A 14,880-nucleotide genomic window follows, 5' to 3' on the forward strand; every position below is an offset into this window, starting at 1 on the left:
ATCTGTGGAACTCATTGATGCAGAGAGCTGTGGAGGTCAAATCATTGAATGTATTTAAGACAGAGATGGATAGGTTTGTGATTAGTAGTGGTTACAGGGAGAAGGCAGGAGAATGGGGTTGAGAAACACATCAGCCATGATTGAATGACAGAGCCAACTCGATGGGCCGAATCATCTAATTCTCCTACATCTTACAGTCTAAGATGCCATCAAGGACAGAAGCACTGGAGAAGATCATGCAGCGTTTTCCACCACTCAATGAGCAGATGTGACCTGAATCCAAGCATTCCAGTCCAAAGGTAGTGACGCTACCTCTGCGCCATAACAGCCCTACTTAGATCTTTGCTGATCTGCCTTTCAACTCATCCAACTGCCTTGGTTCCAATAAAAATTCATCAAGCTCGATCTTGAAATTGGGAACGAACTTCCAGCCTCTTTTTGCCGGGGGAAGAATTCTAGACGTCATATCGAAGAACTCTCTGACAATCTCCCGAACAGCCAAGCATGAATTTTAAGGTTCTGGTCCCTTATTTGGGGAAGATACCTGCAGCACTAACCCCTCCCTGTCAGCACCACCCCCCCCCCCCGTAGTGGGGATGTAGTTTTTCTATACTGAACTTATTGAATTCTTTCAATTATTTTTAACACCTCAATTAGATCAACAATTACATCATAAACACTCAGGGAATTGAAGCCTATGCAACCTGTGCTCATCAATTAACCCTCAATTTCCCATGTCTAATCAGACAGAGTAAATACTATAAAATTCAGTCATCCATCAGGGGGAATTTCTGTATCACATTGTGAAAGCTATGTTGCTCTCTGCCGTGCAAAACAGAAAGACACCGATGGCCACAATAAAAAATATAATAGGAGGAGGACATTCTAAACAAAATACTGAAGGTTCACTTAAAAATTCATTTGTTATTCATGTGGTTACCAGACAAATAGTTATGATTCATTCCGAGTGCAGGAAGGTACTCACTTTGACAACATACAGACAAGATGACCATTTTACAGTCCTTCCTCTGTAGGAGGAAGTCCATTAGCCGTCCTTTGTCTTGAAGCATGTGGACAATGGGCTGCAACTTTATCTGGAGACACCACAGGTAACCTGTCCACAATCAGAGAACCCAGTCAATGTAAAAGCTGCAGTAAGCAAGTTACAACAAACCTCTATAAAACTGCTCAAGTGTCAGCTGGAACACTGGCTCTGTTCTTCACACTTTAGGAAGGATGTCAAAAATGGAACAGGGTGTATAGGAGATTCACTGGAAGGACAAAGAGAAGACTTAAGAGGCTCAAAGTTATGAAGACATTGAAGTCAGTCATTTACAGTCAGGAAAGCAGCCATTTGGACCATTGAATTGATGCTACCTCCTCACAGAACAATCCCGTCAGTAGCAATTTCCATATGAGAAAAAGGAGAGGTAATGGGGATTAAGCAAAACAAAGACTTCCAAGATGCTTTCAGAATTAAGACAGTATAAACATTAGAGACTGAACAGACCGCAGTTCTCTCCTCTAAAAATGAACAACCAATAGGAAACCAGAGTTTAATATAATCATGAACAATTTGTTAGGAGAAACAAAGAGGAATTTCCAAGAGAGAAAACCAAACTTGGGACAGCAACATGCTCCTGAACATGGTGCTCCCTTAACCAAGCTGTTCCAGTACAAATACAACACTGGTATCTACCTGACAATGTGAAAAATTGTTAAGCTACATTTTGTCCACAAAAAGCAGGACAAATCCAACCCAGCCAATCACCGCTCAGATTAATCCAACCCAGCCAGTCAGCGCTCAGATTAATCCAACCCAGCCAATCACCGCTCAGATTACTCTCAATCATCAGTAAAGTGATGGAAGAGGTCATCAACAGTGCCATCAAGCAGCACCTGCTCAGTGACGCCCAGTTTGGGTTCCGCCAGGGCCACACAGCTCTTGACCTCATTACAGCCTTGGGTCAAACATTGCCGCAAGAGCTGAATTCCAGAGGGGAGGCGAGAGTGACAGCCCTTGACATCAAGGCCAGACTTAACTGAGGTCTAGCACCAAGGAGCCCTAACCAAACTGGATTCAACGGGAATTAGGAGGAAAACTCTCTGCTGGTTAGAGTCATATTGGACACACACAAAGCTGGTTGCAGTTCCAGAAGGCAACTCACCAAGACAAAGAACAATTAGCGCTGGGCAATAAACAGTGGCCCAACCAAGGATGCCCACTCCTTCAGAGTTCATTTTTTAAACACTGTGAGGGATGACCACTGATATGGATCAGTTAGACTACTTTGCGACCCCAGCCCCCACCGCCAATATCTCCCCACCCCCAGTTTATTTTAAATCCATTTTGTTTAAGGATGGGCAAAGCAAATATTCATCTGCTTGGGAAACAGGGAAACAGTGAATTGCAAAATTAATATTTAACTTGGCCAATGAGGTTGCAGCAACTGAGAAAGGCACAACTCTTTTTCTAGTCAATATAAGGAGAATTAAAAAGGGAAACAGTTGAATAATTATGGTCAGGAAAAGTAGTCAAGTCTCTCTCCAATGTTTAAAAACAATTCTATCTTGAGATTCTTCACAGAATCTTACAGCACGATAGGCCATTCAGACCATCATGCCTGTGCCAACTCTTTGAAAGAACTGTTAAATCCAACTCCCTATCGTTCTGTTAATGTTGCCCCTTCAGATGCTCACCATTTCCTGATAGCTTTAGTATCTGCCATCAACTTTTCAGGCAGCACCTTCCAAATAGTAATACCACGCTGCTTTTAAAAAAAAAATGATCCCCATCTCCTCTATCCCCTTGTTTCTGGAAGACTTGCAAGACTACAGGCAGATCAGGGGAGGACACAAGGCGCAAGGAATGAGGAAGAAAAGAAGGAGGAGTAAACCACACCCTCCAGTTAGACACTGCACATTTACACATGAACATTGACTACAAAAACAAGAGGTTTTTCACAATTTTCAGGCTGAGTTAGAGACTGTTGCAAACCACATTATTGACGCATTGTAAATTTATAAAAGCCCACAGTACAAATAAGAAATTCCTAGAATTCACTCACCTTCACTGGCATTGATTATAATGTCAGGTTGAAACACAGTCCATGAGGAAGAATCTAAAAGTTAAAGAAACCGCAAAAGGCACTGACACAGCAAGGACCTTTCTACTGAATTTATTTGTACTTGATTTTAAAGAAAGCTGGAATATACATTGCACTTTTCACAGTCACTGTGTGACTCAAAGCACTTTATAACCAATGAAGTCCTATCACTTGCTGTGATGTAGGAAGCACACCAGCCAATTTGTAGATAGCAAGCTCCCACAAAGAGCAACATGTCAATGACTAGATATTCTGTAATGATACTGACTGAAGGACCAACACTGACCAGGAAACAAGGAACAACTCTCCTGCTCTTTGTCCAAATAGTGCCCTTGGTCTTTTATGTCCCTCCGAGGGGGCAGGCAGCCTCAGTTTCACAGTTCACCCAAGAGTTGGCAGGAGTTCCTCTCCTTGTGTTCGACCACATGTCCATTAAAACGGACTTTAATAGCAACCATCTCTGGCTCTATATTAAACCACATGGATGCTACTTCATTTTCCACCCTTTATGTTTTGGATTCACCCATGAACATAATTATGTCCATGATATCCAGCCATTTTATTAAGTTAACAGGTTCAGGCAGTGACACACCCCGAGTTGCCCCTTGTGGTGGTGTTGGAGATCTTGGAAACAAATGAGTAACTTACTAGGCCATTTCAGACAGAAGTTAAAATTTAACATTGCTGTGGCTCTGGGAGTCACACTTAGTTCAGCAGATTTCCTTCCCTAATGAATCAGACACAACAATATAGCACCAACTTTTTAAAACCATTTTAAGGACGGAGTTTAAAATTCCCTGAGATGCTGTGGCAAGATTCGAACTCTGGTCCCCAGATTACTATCTGGACCTCTTGATTACTGGTCCAGATATATAAAGACTGTATTACTGTCGAGGGACAGGCAGCTTCTGGCCCTGGCCTCCAACCCTATTCTGTCCCAGGCCCTATAACCATTCTTGCTTCCCGAGATCAAATCGAAAAGCGTGGCACTGGAAAAGCACAGCAGGTCAGGCAGCATCCGAGGAGCAGGTGAGTCAATGTTTCAGGCATAAGCTTCCTGAGACACACACTTAATGCCATGAATCACCCAGGTCTATGCTATAGTGATAATGTCACTAATCCAGAACTCAGGCCAAATGTTCTGGGGATGTTGGTTTGAATCCCAAAATAATTTAATAAAATCTGGAATTTAATGGTAGTCTAAAAATGACCATGAAACCGCTGTCGACTGTCATTAAAAAACCATCAGGTTCACTAACGTCCTTTAGGGAGGGAAATCTTACCTCTGGCCTACATTGGACTCCAGACCCACAACAATGCGTCTGACTCTTAATTGCCCTCTAGTCAATCAGGGATACCAACGAATGATGGCCTAGCCAGATGGAGTGAACAAATTTAAGCAATTCACATGGACAGTCCTCACTTTAAGAGCTGCCCTGATCTGCAGTTTGATTCCATCCTTCACACCATCAGACCTTTTCATAAAACACTTCCTCTCAGCTTGCAGAGATTCTCACTCCCTGTCTAACCCTCCTAACTTGGCCACTCACACCTGTTCTCCACTTCCCTTGTTGCTTTTCTTTCCCCACCCTCCCAGCTCTGAGAAGATGTTGTCTCTAACTTTATTGTTCTTCTGATAAATCGATATGAAAATATTAACCATTACCCTTTCCACAGATGCTGCCCTACTCTCAAGTAAATTGTCTCACTGATGGAACTTGGCTCATTTTAATGCTTAGTCAGAAATTCATATGGTAATTTTAGATGTTGGCTTACGATTCACTCTGAAGGATACAAAGTTCACATGGGACAGGGCTTTGTGTTTTTACAGCTGATGGACCTGGACAAAGAATTAAGACATTAATACAATATTACATGACTACAACAAAGACAGAAAGAGATGTAGTTTCGATGTCCGGATTTAACTGCGCAGGAGTATTATCAAACAGAATTTGATATTGAGCAATATATTAGGAAAGGAGAACAAAAGCTGGATCAAAACAGGTAGTTTTTTTTAAAAACAGCAGCTTAAAAGAAGGAGAGAGAAGTAGAGTGTTAGGGAGGAAATTCCTGAGCTTAGGGCATAGCTGCCAATGGCAGGGGAGAGGTAGTGAAAGATACAAAGAAGCTAAACAGGAGGAGGCTTCAGACAGAGGGAACAGCAGCCTCTGTCACCTCGCCAAAGTGACCACGTTATAGGAGTGTGTGTGGGCAGTACATGTTGGTGAGCTACTTTCAGAAGGTCCCACAGCTGACTCAAAGCTTGCATTTCCTGTATAAGGAACACGCGTACACAATGTAACACAAGTCATTGGAGAGAGAAGCAGGAATCCTGCTAACCTTTCCCTCAGGACTGGGTAGTTTTAACATTCCCATTGCTTCTCTCGATCCTCATTAAATCAGGAAATCTCATGGGATGGTTTTTAACAGAAAATGGGAAAATTTAATTTCAATATGACATCTACTTTAATTGACAATCGAAACTAAGCTCAATGTTAAAGCACCGAAGTATGTGAACAATCACCTGTGCTCAAGGTTATTCTGAACGTACGCACCTGCCCGAGGAATCTTGCATGGGTGAATAGATAAAGCTGGAAGCACTTGATGATGAATGGTGACAGCTCCATCAAACTCTGCTCGCAGTTTTATATCAAAGATCATTGATGTCTGAAGAAATTCAAAGAAATCAAGGGTCAAACGGTGGGCAGGCAATTTTTCTCACTTCCTCCTACAGTGAATCCCACCAAGAGAACAACTGATTCCCAAAACACTTACAGCCACATCACTTCCAAAGATAAAAACATCCATGCCATTCTGATTGGGAAACATAATTGCCATTAGAAAGCGACAGAGAGAGGATGGGGTGAGACACTGTGGCAGACAGATTGCATACAAGATAGAGAGAACGTGATGCTGAGTTGTGCAGAGCCTGCTTCCTCTTATGGTAGAATCGAGAACTAGGGGCCTCTCTTTAAACATCAGGTCCGTCCATTTAAAGCAGACAGTTGGTGGTTTTTTTCTCCCTGAATCTTTGCAAGTTTTTTTTTCCTGAAAGATGGTGGAAGCATAATCCTTGAACATTTTTAAGGCAGAGGTGGATTGTTTCTTGTCAAGCAAGGGGTTGAAAGATTTTCAGGAGTAGACAGAAATGTGGATTTGAGGTTATAATTAGATCAGCCATGATCTTATTGAATAGAGGAACAGGCTCAAGGACTGAACAGCCTACTCCTGCTCCATGTGTTTGTGGGGACAGAGATCATTTGAAATGGTTACCCATCCACTAAGATTAGCAATGAACAGCAAGTAAGGAGACACAAAAACAGTAGTTGCTGGAAAAGCTCATCAGGTCTGACAGCACCTGCGAAGAGAAATTAGAGTAAACGTTTCGGGTTCAGTGACCCTTCCTCAGAACTGTTCTGAGGAAGGGTCACCAGACTCGAAATGTTAAATCTGATTTCACTTCATAGTTGCTGCCAGATTGGCTGAGCTTTTCCAGCAACTTCTGTTTTGGCTTCTGATTTACAGCATCCACAGTTCTTTCAATTTTTATTATGAAGCAAAGAGACTAGTTAAATTCCTTACCTGAGAACTTTGGTGATGCACCACAACCAAGTTATCAACAACATTCAAGGCAAATTTGCCTGTGGTATTTAATTTTAATATGTGCATTTTCTTACATTGACCTTCCCTGCAATTAAAATGCAGTAAATATTTAGGAAACTCATCTTAAAAAGTATAACACAGACTCAGTGGGATCTGAATGAGCAAGTCGTACCTGGGTAAATAATACAAGATCACTTCTGCCCCTGGGTTATTTGGAGTCCTTGGTTGGTGTTTCAGGTAAAGCACGTAAAGTTGTCCATATCTTGGTAAAAATAAAGATTTAAAAATTACTACTGCTGTCTAAAGATTATTCCTACCATTAGGAGATACAGTAAAATTTCTGTATCAGCATGACAAGAATGGTTGGTGCCAACCAACTAAAGACAACAGGTGGTAGGATCTCTGAACACACTCAATCATGGTTTGTCCAATCACTGCAGCACGCTAAAATGTCCAGAGAAAATCAAAAGCTTCCTCATAAGTGGAGACTAAAGCAAGCTGCTCTTTTAAATTACATCCCAACCTCTTCCCCTACCAATAATGCACAAAAGGGACCTTGTTTCAGTCAGAAATAATCTGCTGCTCCACAGGATCTCCAGAAAGTTTCACGAATCTCTTACTTAACTAGGTTTCACATTTTTATAAACTGAATTGTTACCAGTGAACCATCCTCTTCCTAAATAGTCCACAATTTAAAGGAGTGTGTCAGTCACTAGAGCTCAGCAATCTTGATACAAACAGAGCTTCCTGCTCTCACTGCCTTTTTAGTCACTTGGCAAGTCTTTGGGAGCCGATCTGTATCAGGCCTGCTCAAAATTTTTGAAAACCACTTCAATTTTGTTATACAGTTAAACAATAGCAATCCAAATCGTTTTTACTAACTTGGGTATGCTTCAATTTAAAAACCCAGAAATGCCCCCAAATTGTCAAAGAGACCAGGTGTGGCAGTCTGAGTGCAGGAAGCTCACTTACTAGAGAACTCTGGTTGGACTTGACAGACATCCTGGGGAATCAGGGTAACCTTAAATTAATAGCAGAAGGAATTGGTTAGTTTTGTCATCTCTCTGGAGTGTGGAATAACTAAATAGTCAGGACCAAGCAGATCTAAAAGTCCTTTTGAATTAATTCCTTGGAGTTGCACCATCTGAGCCTGGTAGCACTGTTAGAAATGCTCTTCTGAAGCATGAAAAATAAACACAGAATTAGTCATTATCACTTAGAGAGAAGCTTCTTACTTACATCGTGGCCATTATAATATCAGAAAGGCTGAGGTTTGTCGATTTGGGAGAGGCTGGTAATTCAATTTCAAATTTTGGCATTTTGGACATTGTTCCACTCTGAAAAAGGTAAAATCAAATTGTCTTAAAATTAAAAACACATTCACAACTTCTCATCGAGATATATGGATTGGTTTCTAAACAGGTAAAAAGGGAGGTCTGCAGATGCTGGAGATCACAGCTGAAAATGTGTTGCTGGTTAAAGCACAGCAGGTTAGGCAGCATCCAAGGAACAGGAAATTCGACATTTCGGGCCAGAGCCCTTCTAAACAGGTAAATCAATGTACCACAACAATTTGCTGAACTACATTAGCTCCTGGTCTAAATGTCTTTACTTTGAAATTCTCATCTTAGTTATCAAATCCCTTCAAGGTCTCACACTCCCTTCTTACCAGGATAACTTCTTCCATCCTCACAGTGCTGAAATATCTACACTCCTCTACTTATGGCCTCTTACAAATCCCAAATCATAATCACTCCACACTTGTGGTTATGCTGTCAGTTGCCTAGGCCCCAAGCTCTGGTACTTCCTCCAATTTACCTCACTTTCATCCTTTAGAAATTTCCTAAAACTCTATGACCGAGCTTTGGCCATCTAGCCATTGTCACCTTTGTGGTTAAGATCCCAATTGAGTTACTCTTGGTTACATAAAACCCCAGAACAAAATCTGGCTTGCTCGATAATTTAAAGTTTTAGTGAAATACCACCTCATAAGTAAGCATTATTGCAGATTTGGCTTTATTCCACAAAAGAAACAACATGAGAAATCTAACTATGACTTGTGTGCAGGAAATTATGTCTGATAAGTCTTTGGGTTTTTCCGAAGAGGTAACCAAGAGGATAGATAAGGATAGGGGAGTGGATGTTGTCTATATGGACTTTAGTAAGGCCTTTGACAAGATCCCACACGGCAGGTTGGTTATGAAGATTAGATCACATGGCATTCAGGGAGACCTAGCTAATTGGATTCAAAATTAACTCGATGGTAGGAAGCAGAGGGTGATGGTTGAAGGTTGTTTCTTGGACTGGAAATATGTGACTAATGGTGTGCCACAGCGGTGGTGCTGGGATCTTTGTTATTTACACAAATGATCTGGATGTGAATGTGCAAGGCATGATTAATAAGTTTGTGGATGATACAAAATTATAAGGTATTGTTGATAATGAAGAAGGTCATCAAATAAAAAACAGAAGAATCTTGACCAAATGGGGAAGTGGGCTGAGAATTAGCAAATGCAATTCAACACAGATAAGTGTGAGGTCAAACCAAGGTAGGACTTACCATTTACTGTATAAGGTCCTGGGGAGTGTTGTTGAACACGGACACCTAGCAGTACAAATACATAGTTTGTTGAAAGCTGCATCACAGGAAGACAGGGCAGTGAAGGCGGCATTTAGCATGCTGGCCTTCGTCAGTCGAGGCATCGAGTATAGGAGTTAGGACAATATGTCATTAGTTGTGTAAATCATTTGTGAGGCTACACTTGAGTATTGTGTACAGTTTTGGTCCCCCTGTTATAGGAAAGGCTGGAAAGAGTGCAAAGAAGATTTACGAGGATGATGTCAGGACTAGTAGGCCTGAGTTGTAGGGATAGGTCAGCCAGGATAGGACTTTATTCCTTGGAACGTAGGAGAATGAGGGGTGACCTTATTGAGGTGTATAAAATCATGAGGGGCACAGATAGGATGAATGCATACAGTCTTTTTCCCAGGGGTGAGGAATGGAAAACTAGAGGACCTCAGTTTAAGGTGAGAGGGGAAACTTTAAGGAGGACCTGAAGGGCAACTTCTTCCCACAGAGAGTGGTGCGTATATGGAATGGGCTGCCAGAGATTGGATAGGCATTTTAGTCAGCTTGCACAAGGGCTTGTCTCTGTGTTGTAGGACTCAATGACTCTACTGAATGCTTTCATAATATTAATGATTGCTTTAATCTTGCCATTCCGCCTTCTCTATGAGACAAAACTGCTACAGTCTGTGAATGTTTTCTGATAGGTACAACTGTCACAAATCCACCCCCCCCCCCCCCACCCCGACGTTCTGTTATTACTATATTTATTTTTGCACATTATCTAGGGCTTCTATGTACTTTATTTTTACAGTTTGGATCAAAGTGTTACAACACAGGTTAAACCCTCCTGCTTAAATTTAAAGCAGCAACACAGAAAAGATTTATCTCATACAGTAGTCTGTGAAAATTTGAGTCGCCAAGAACCAGTTAAAGTAGAAGTTAACAACTTTATTTCTTAAAGTATAACACCACCAGGGTCCCAGGTTCGATTCCAGCCTCGGGCAACTGTTTGTGTGGAGTTTGCACATTCTCCCAGTGTCTGCGTGGGTTTCGTCCAGGTGCTTTGGTTTCCTCCCACAGTCCAAAGATGTGCAGATTAGGTGAACTGGCCATGCTAAATTGCACGTAGTGTTAGGTGAATTAGTCAGGGGTAAATAAAAGGGGGTGGGTTTGTCTTTGGAGGGTCAGTGTGGACTTGTTGGGCGGAAGGGCCTGTTTCCACACTGTAGGTATGTAAACATCTAAACAATACTACTCTGATAAAAAACCCCGATTAAGGTTTACCAAAAATTCAAGTTTTTTAAACCAGCCAGATGTCAAATCTTCTCTTCTTCCCTCTTTTCTTTTCCTTCTTAGGAATTTCTGTTTCACAGGTCATGGATTGATAAAGGTACCTTTAAGAGAGCTATTCCTCAGGCAGTCTCTACGTGCTGGTGGCTTGGCAGTTCTCCTCCCAACTGTTCAGTTTTCCCTGGTCTTACACCCCCAAAGCATCGGCTTTAAGATTGTCAATATATTCAATTCAAACTGGTTTGGAGTTTGGTATTTTTTGGGGTATAATTTAAACTGATTGGCCTAATTCAAATCTGTTTGTCGTTTCCAGGCAACCAGCTAATCGACTGTGGTTCGACCAAATGTTACATTATACATCTTTTTCAGTGCAGTGTCAAGTAGTTTTTGTTAGCTTTTAACTCTCTTAAAATTTTTTAAAGTTGCCATCGATGCTAGTGACATAGGAGTTGGAGCTGTACTCCTACAGGACACTCACATCCCCCGCTTAAGAAAAAAAATGAACCATCATAATGAAAAGATGGCTTCAATTTTTTTCCTCCATTCTTTTAACATATTACCCTAACATACAGATAACTTTAATCTAAGTTTACCACAACATATACAACTGTATATATGAATGTAACATTAAATAAAGACAAATCTCATCTAAACTTGTGATCTATAGTTATTATTATTTATGACCTGCAACATGTACAATTTTTAAATTAAAACTTTATTTCATTAGAGTCTTATGTCACAGTCTCATATTCTTGTCTTTAAAGCATTCTAAGAATGTAGGAAATTGTAATCAGTGTACACAACTGTCTCTGACACATTGTTCGGGACATACACATTAAAATGTTATAAGGCCAGGACCAAACTCAATAGTTCCTTTTCGATGGTGGAGTATTTCCTATGGGGATGTTGATCGTCTTCAAAAAGTAACCAACTGGCAGTTCGATCCCACCCTCACCTTCCTGTAGGAGTACAGCTCCAACTCCTATGTCACTAGCATCGATGGCGACTTTAAAACATTTTGAAAAGTTGGTGTAGCTAAAAACTTGGTTTGGTGGTTAATATTGATTTCAAATGGTTGAATGCCTCCTGGCATAGTTCTGTCCACCGAAACGTTGTGTTTTTCTCCAGCAAATTGGTTAACGGTGCCACTACACTGAAGTTTGGAACAACTTTCCAATAGAATCCACTGAGTCCTAAGAATCGATGCACCTCTTTCTTCGAGATTGGTCGTGGAAATTCCTCGATGGTCTTCGTCTTTGTGTTCCGTGGGGTCAACCTTCCATGACCAACATCACCTCTGCTTTCACACATTCCGTTTTATTTAAGTTTATCACCAGCTTTGCTTCCCATAGTCATTCAAAGAGCTCTGCCAACTGTACCATGTGATCTTTCCAGGACATTGTAAAGATTACATCATTCAAATAGACTGCACAGCATGCTAACCCAGCCACATTTTGGAATGTGATGGCTGTGGTCTTCATTCCAAAAGGTATCACTTTAAACTGATATAGCTCATTTGAGGTTACAAACGCAGAAATTTCTTTCGCCAACTCTGATAAAGGTACCTGCCAGAAGCCAGGCATTAATGGCGTTGACCTTGCGATAATCCATGCAGAATCGTTGAGTCCTGTCCAGTTTGGGAACTAAGACAATCGGCGAACTCTACTCGCTCTGGCTTGGTTCAACGATGGTCTTGTCGAACATTGCCTCCACCTCCATCTACACCTGTCTGGCTTTGAATGGATTAAGCCGATAGGAGCAGTGTACCCTACACCAACTTCATATACAATAGCATTAGTCCTCCCCATCTGAAGCAGTACACTTACATATTCATAACAAAAGAGATATGCATGGCTTGCAAGTGGTGACAAAGAAAGAAGTCGAACTTACCCTGAAATAAAATGGTTGAAGAACATTCCCATGTACTGTGGTAGACAGGAGGAGAACAGAAGTTTCTGGTGAGTACATACACCAGTTAACATTAATGCTCTGATTTTTCAGCAGCTTTAAACTACGTTTGTCAGGTAATACCTACAGAATAATAAAAACAACAGCAGCTCAGGCCATATTCCAGAAGGTTTAACTGTGAATTTCAGCATTTCATATTCAGTTTGCTGATTTTGGACTAGAGATTTAGATCAAAATGCAATTTCCTAGTTACCGTTCCTGATTTGCGAACAGGTCCCGTTCTCGAGTCCGTTCGCAAATCAATTTGTACATGAGTCAGAACCTAAGATAGGACAACATAAAGAAGATATTCATAAGCTCAGGAAATGATTGCATGTCAGTCTTTATGAGCGTTCCTAACTGGGACCTTTGTAAATCAGGACCCCATACATTAGTGACGGCAGAAGGAGCTTTACCCTCTTTTCACTCACAACACTCGGCCTGTGAGGACTAGCCTAACTGAAATAAAAGACTTAATGATACAAGGAGAAGAAAGTGTTAAAGATTCAGAGGGTATTCCTGTTCTCACTAGCGATGTAGAAGGATTTACTCCTGTGTAATTAAAAGAGGAATCTTTCCACATAATTAATGCAGAATTAAAGCCTTTGTAAATTACTTATGTCTTTGGATATATTCAAACAACCAAGAGAAAATTGGTCATCAATGTTACAAAGCAGTTAGACCTGACTCTGAACTGCATTCAGAAGCTAGTTAGTAGACGAATGAGGCCACATAGGGTCATGGGCAGCAATAGGCCATTTTCACCCTTCGGGCCTATCCACCATTCAATACACAACTGTTGTTGGTAGAGGTCATCCTCACTTGATCTCCAAAACCATTTATAACCCACTCACTTGCCATGGACTATTTTTCAAATTCAAGTTTACTTTCTGCACAAATGCTCTTAATATTTAATACTTGACATCTAATCTTTCAACTCCTCATCCCTCAATATCCATGTTAACTTGGTCTCTGTTTCTCCACACAGGCTGCCACACAGGGTACATGGAAGCTCAGTGGTTAGCACTGCTGCCTCAATGCCAGGGATCTGGGTTCAAATTCCAGCTTGTGTGGAGTTTGCGTGGGTTACCTCTTGGTGCTCCAGTTTCCTCAAAGGTGGATTAACCATAGGAAATGCAGGGTTACAGGGATAGGGTACAGGGGGCGAGTCTGGACAGGATGCTCTTCAGAGGGTGGATTTGTTGGGCCGAATTGCCTGTTTCTATAGTGTAGGGATTAGATTAGATTACCGACAGTGTGGAAACAGGCCCTTCGGCCCAACAAGTCCACACTGACCTCCGAAGAGTAACCCACCCAGACCCATTTCCTTCTGAGTAACACACCTCACACCATGGGCAATTTAGCATGGCCAATTCACCCGATACGCAGATCTTTGGACTGTGGGAGGAAAGCAGAGCACCCGGAGAAATCTCACGCAGACACAGGGAGAATGTGCAAACTCCACACCAACAGTCACCCGAGGCTAGGATCGAACCAGGGACCCTGATGCTGTGAGGCAGCAGTGCTAACCACTGAGGTATCGTGCCTCCCATGATTTTATGATGAATTGCAGGGCGTTTCCAGCATCTTGTGGATTTACTTCAGACTTTCAGCACTTGCAATATTGTGCTCTTAGATTTGCAATGTTCTTAATCTTTATATTTTTTTGGGACATGGGTTTCACCAGTAAGGTCAGCATTTACTGCACATCCTTAATGGCCGTTAAGTGCTTACTTAACCCATTTCAGAGGGCAGTTAATTCAATATCAAGACTATAGGAAACAGGAACAGAACTAGACCGTGCAACTCCCTCCAGCCTGCTCTGCCATTGAACGTGATTATGGCTGATGCAACACCCCACACGTCAACTTGCCTGTATTTTCCCTGTAATCCTTGATTCCCTGACTGATCAAGAATCTATGTCAGCCTTAAATATACACAAGGAATCTGTCCCCACAGCTCTCTATGGCAAGGAGTTCCAAAGACTCTCAAAATTCTGGGAGAAGAAACTGCTCCTCGAATCAGTCTTAAATTGATTCTGAGATTATGCCTTCTGGTCCTAGACTCTATGATGAGAAACATCCTCTCAGCATTTACCCCTGTCAAACCCCTTCAAGAATTCTTCATGTTTCAATAAGATCACCTCTCATTCTTCTAACCTCCACTGAGTCGAGTCCCAAACTGTTTAGTCTTTACTCTGGGTATAGACACATATGTACAGTACTTACCTGATAAAATTCAATGCCCTGGTCAGTAATAAATACTATTTCATTAGCAGTGATCCAACAGAAACTCAGGATGTTGGCATTTTTAGTCTATAGAGGAAACAAAATAAAAGAGATACTGTTTACATCGGCAGACAAT

The 14,880-nt window shown here is 41.5% G+C and overlaps 1 protein-coding gene across 4 annotated transcripts in view; it reads right to left on the reverse strand.

Moving 5' to 3' along the window:
- Positions 1 to 14,880, reverse strand: part of rmc1 (regulator of MON1-CCZ1) — a 56,715-nt gene that overhangs the window by 15,361 nt on the left and 26,474 nt on the right. For all 4 annotated transcript variants that reach the window (XM_060823921.1, XM_060823920.1, XM_060823923.1 and 1 more), the window contains 9 exons: positions 14,745 to 14,831; positions 12,460 to 12,600; positions 7,950 to 8,047; positions 6,883 to 6,972; positions 6,690 to 6,795; positions 5,663 to 5,774; positions 4,903 to 4,947; positions 3,069 to 3,122; positions 986 to 1,114 (listed from right to left, as the gene is read on the reverse strand). In XM_060823921.1, the coding sequence (XP_060679904.1) occupies positions 986 to 1,114; positions 3,069 to 3,122; positions 4,903 to 4,947; positions 5,663 to 5,774; positions 6,690 to 6,795; positions 6,883 to 6,972; positions 7,950 to 8,047; positions 12,460 to 12,600; positions 14,745 to 14,831 (862 nt within the window). The remainder of the gene's footprint in view (positions 1 to 985; positions 1,115 to 3,068; positions 3,123 to 4,902; positions 4,948 to 5,662; positions 5,775 to 6,689; positions 6,796 to 6,882; positions 6,973 to 7,949; positions 8,048 to 12,459; positions 12,601 to 14,744; positions 14,832 to 14,880) is intronic.

The sequence above is a fragment of the Hemiscyllium ocellatum genome, chromosome 4 (genome assembly GCF_020745735.1).
Source record: "Hemiscyllium ocellatum isolate sHemOce1 chromosome 4, sHemOce1.pat.X.cur, whole genome shotgun sequence".
NCBI lineage: Eukaryota > Metazoa > Chordata > Chondrichthyes > Orectolobiformes > Hemiscylliidae > Hemiscyllium > Hemiscyllium ocellatum.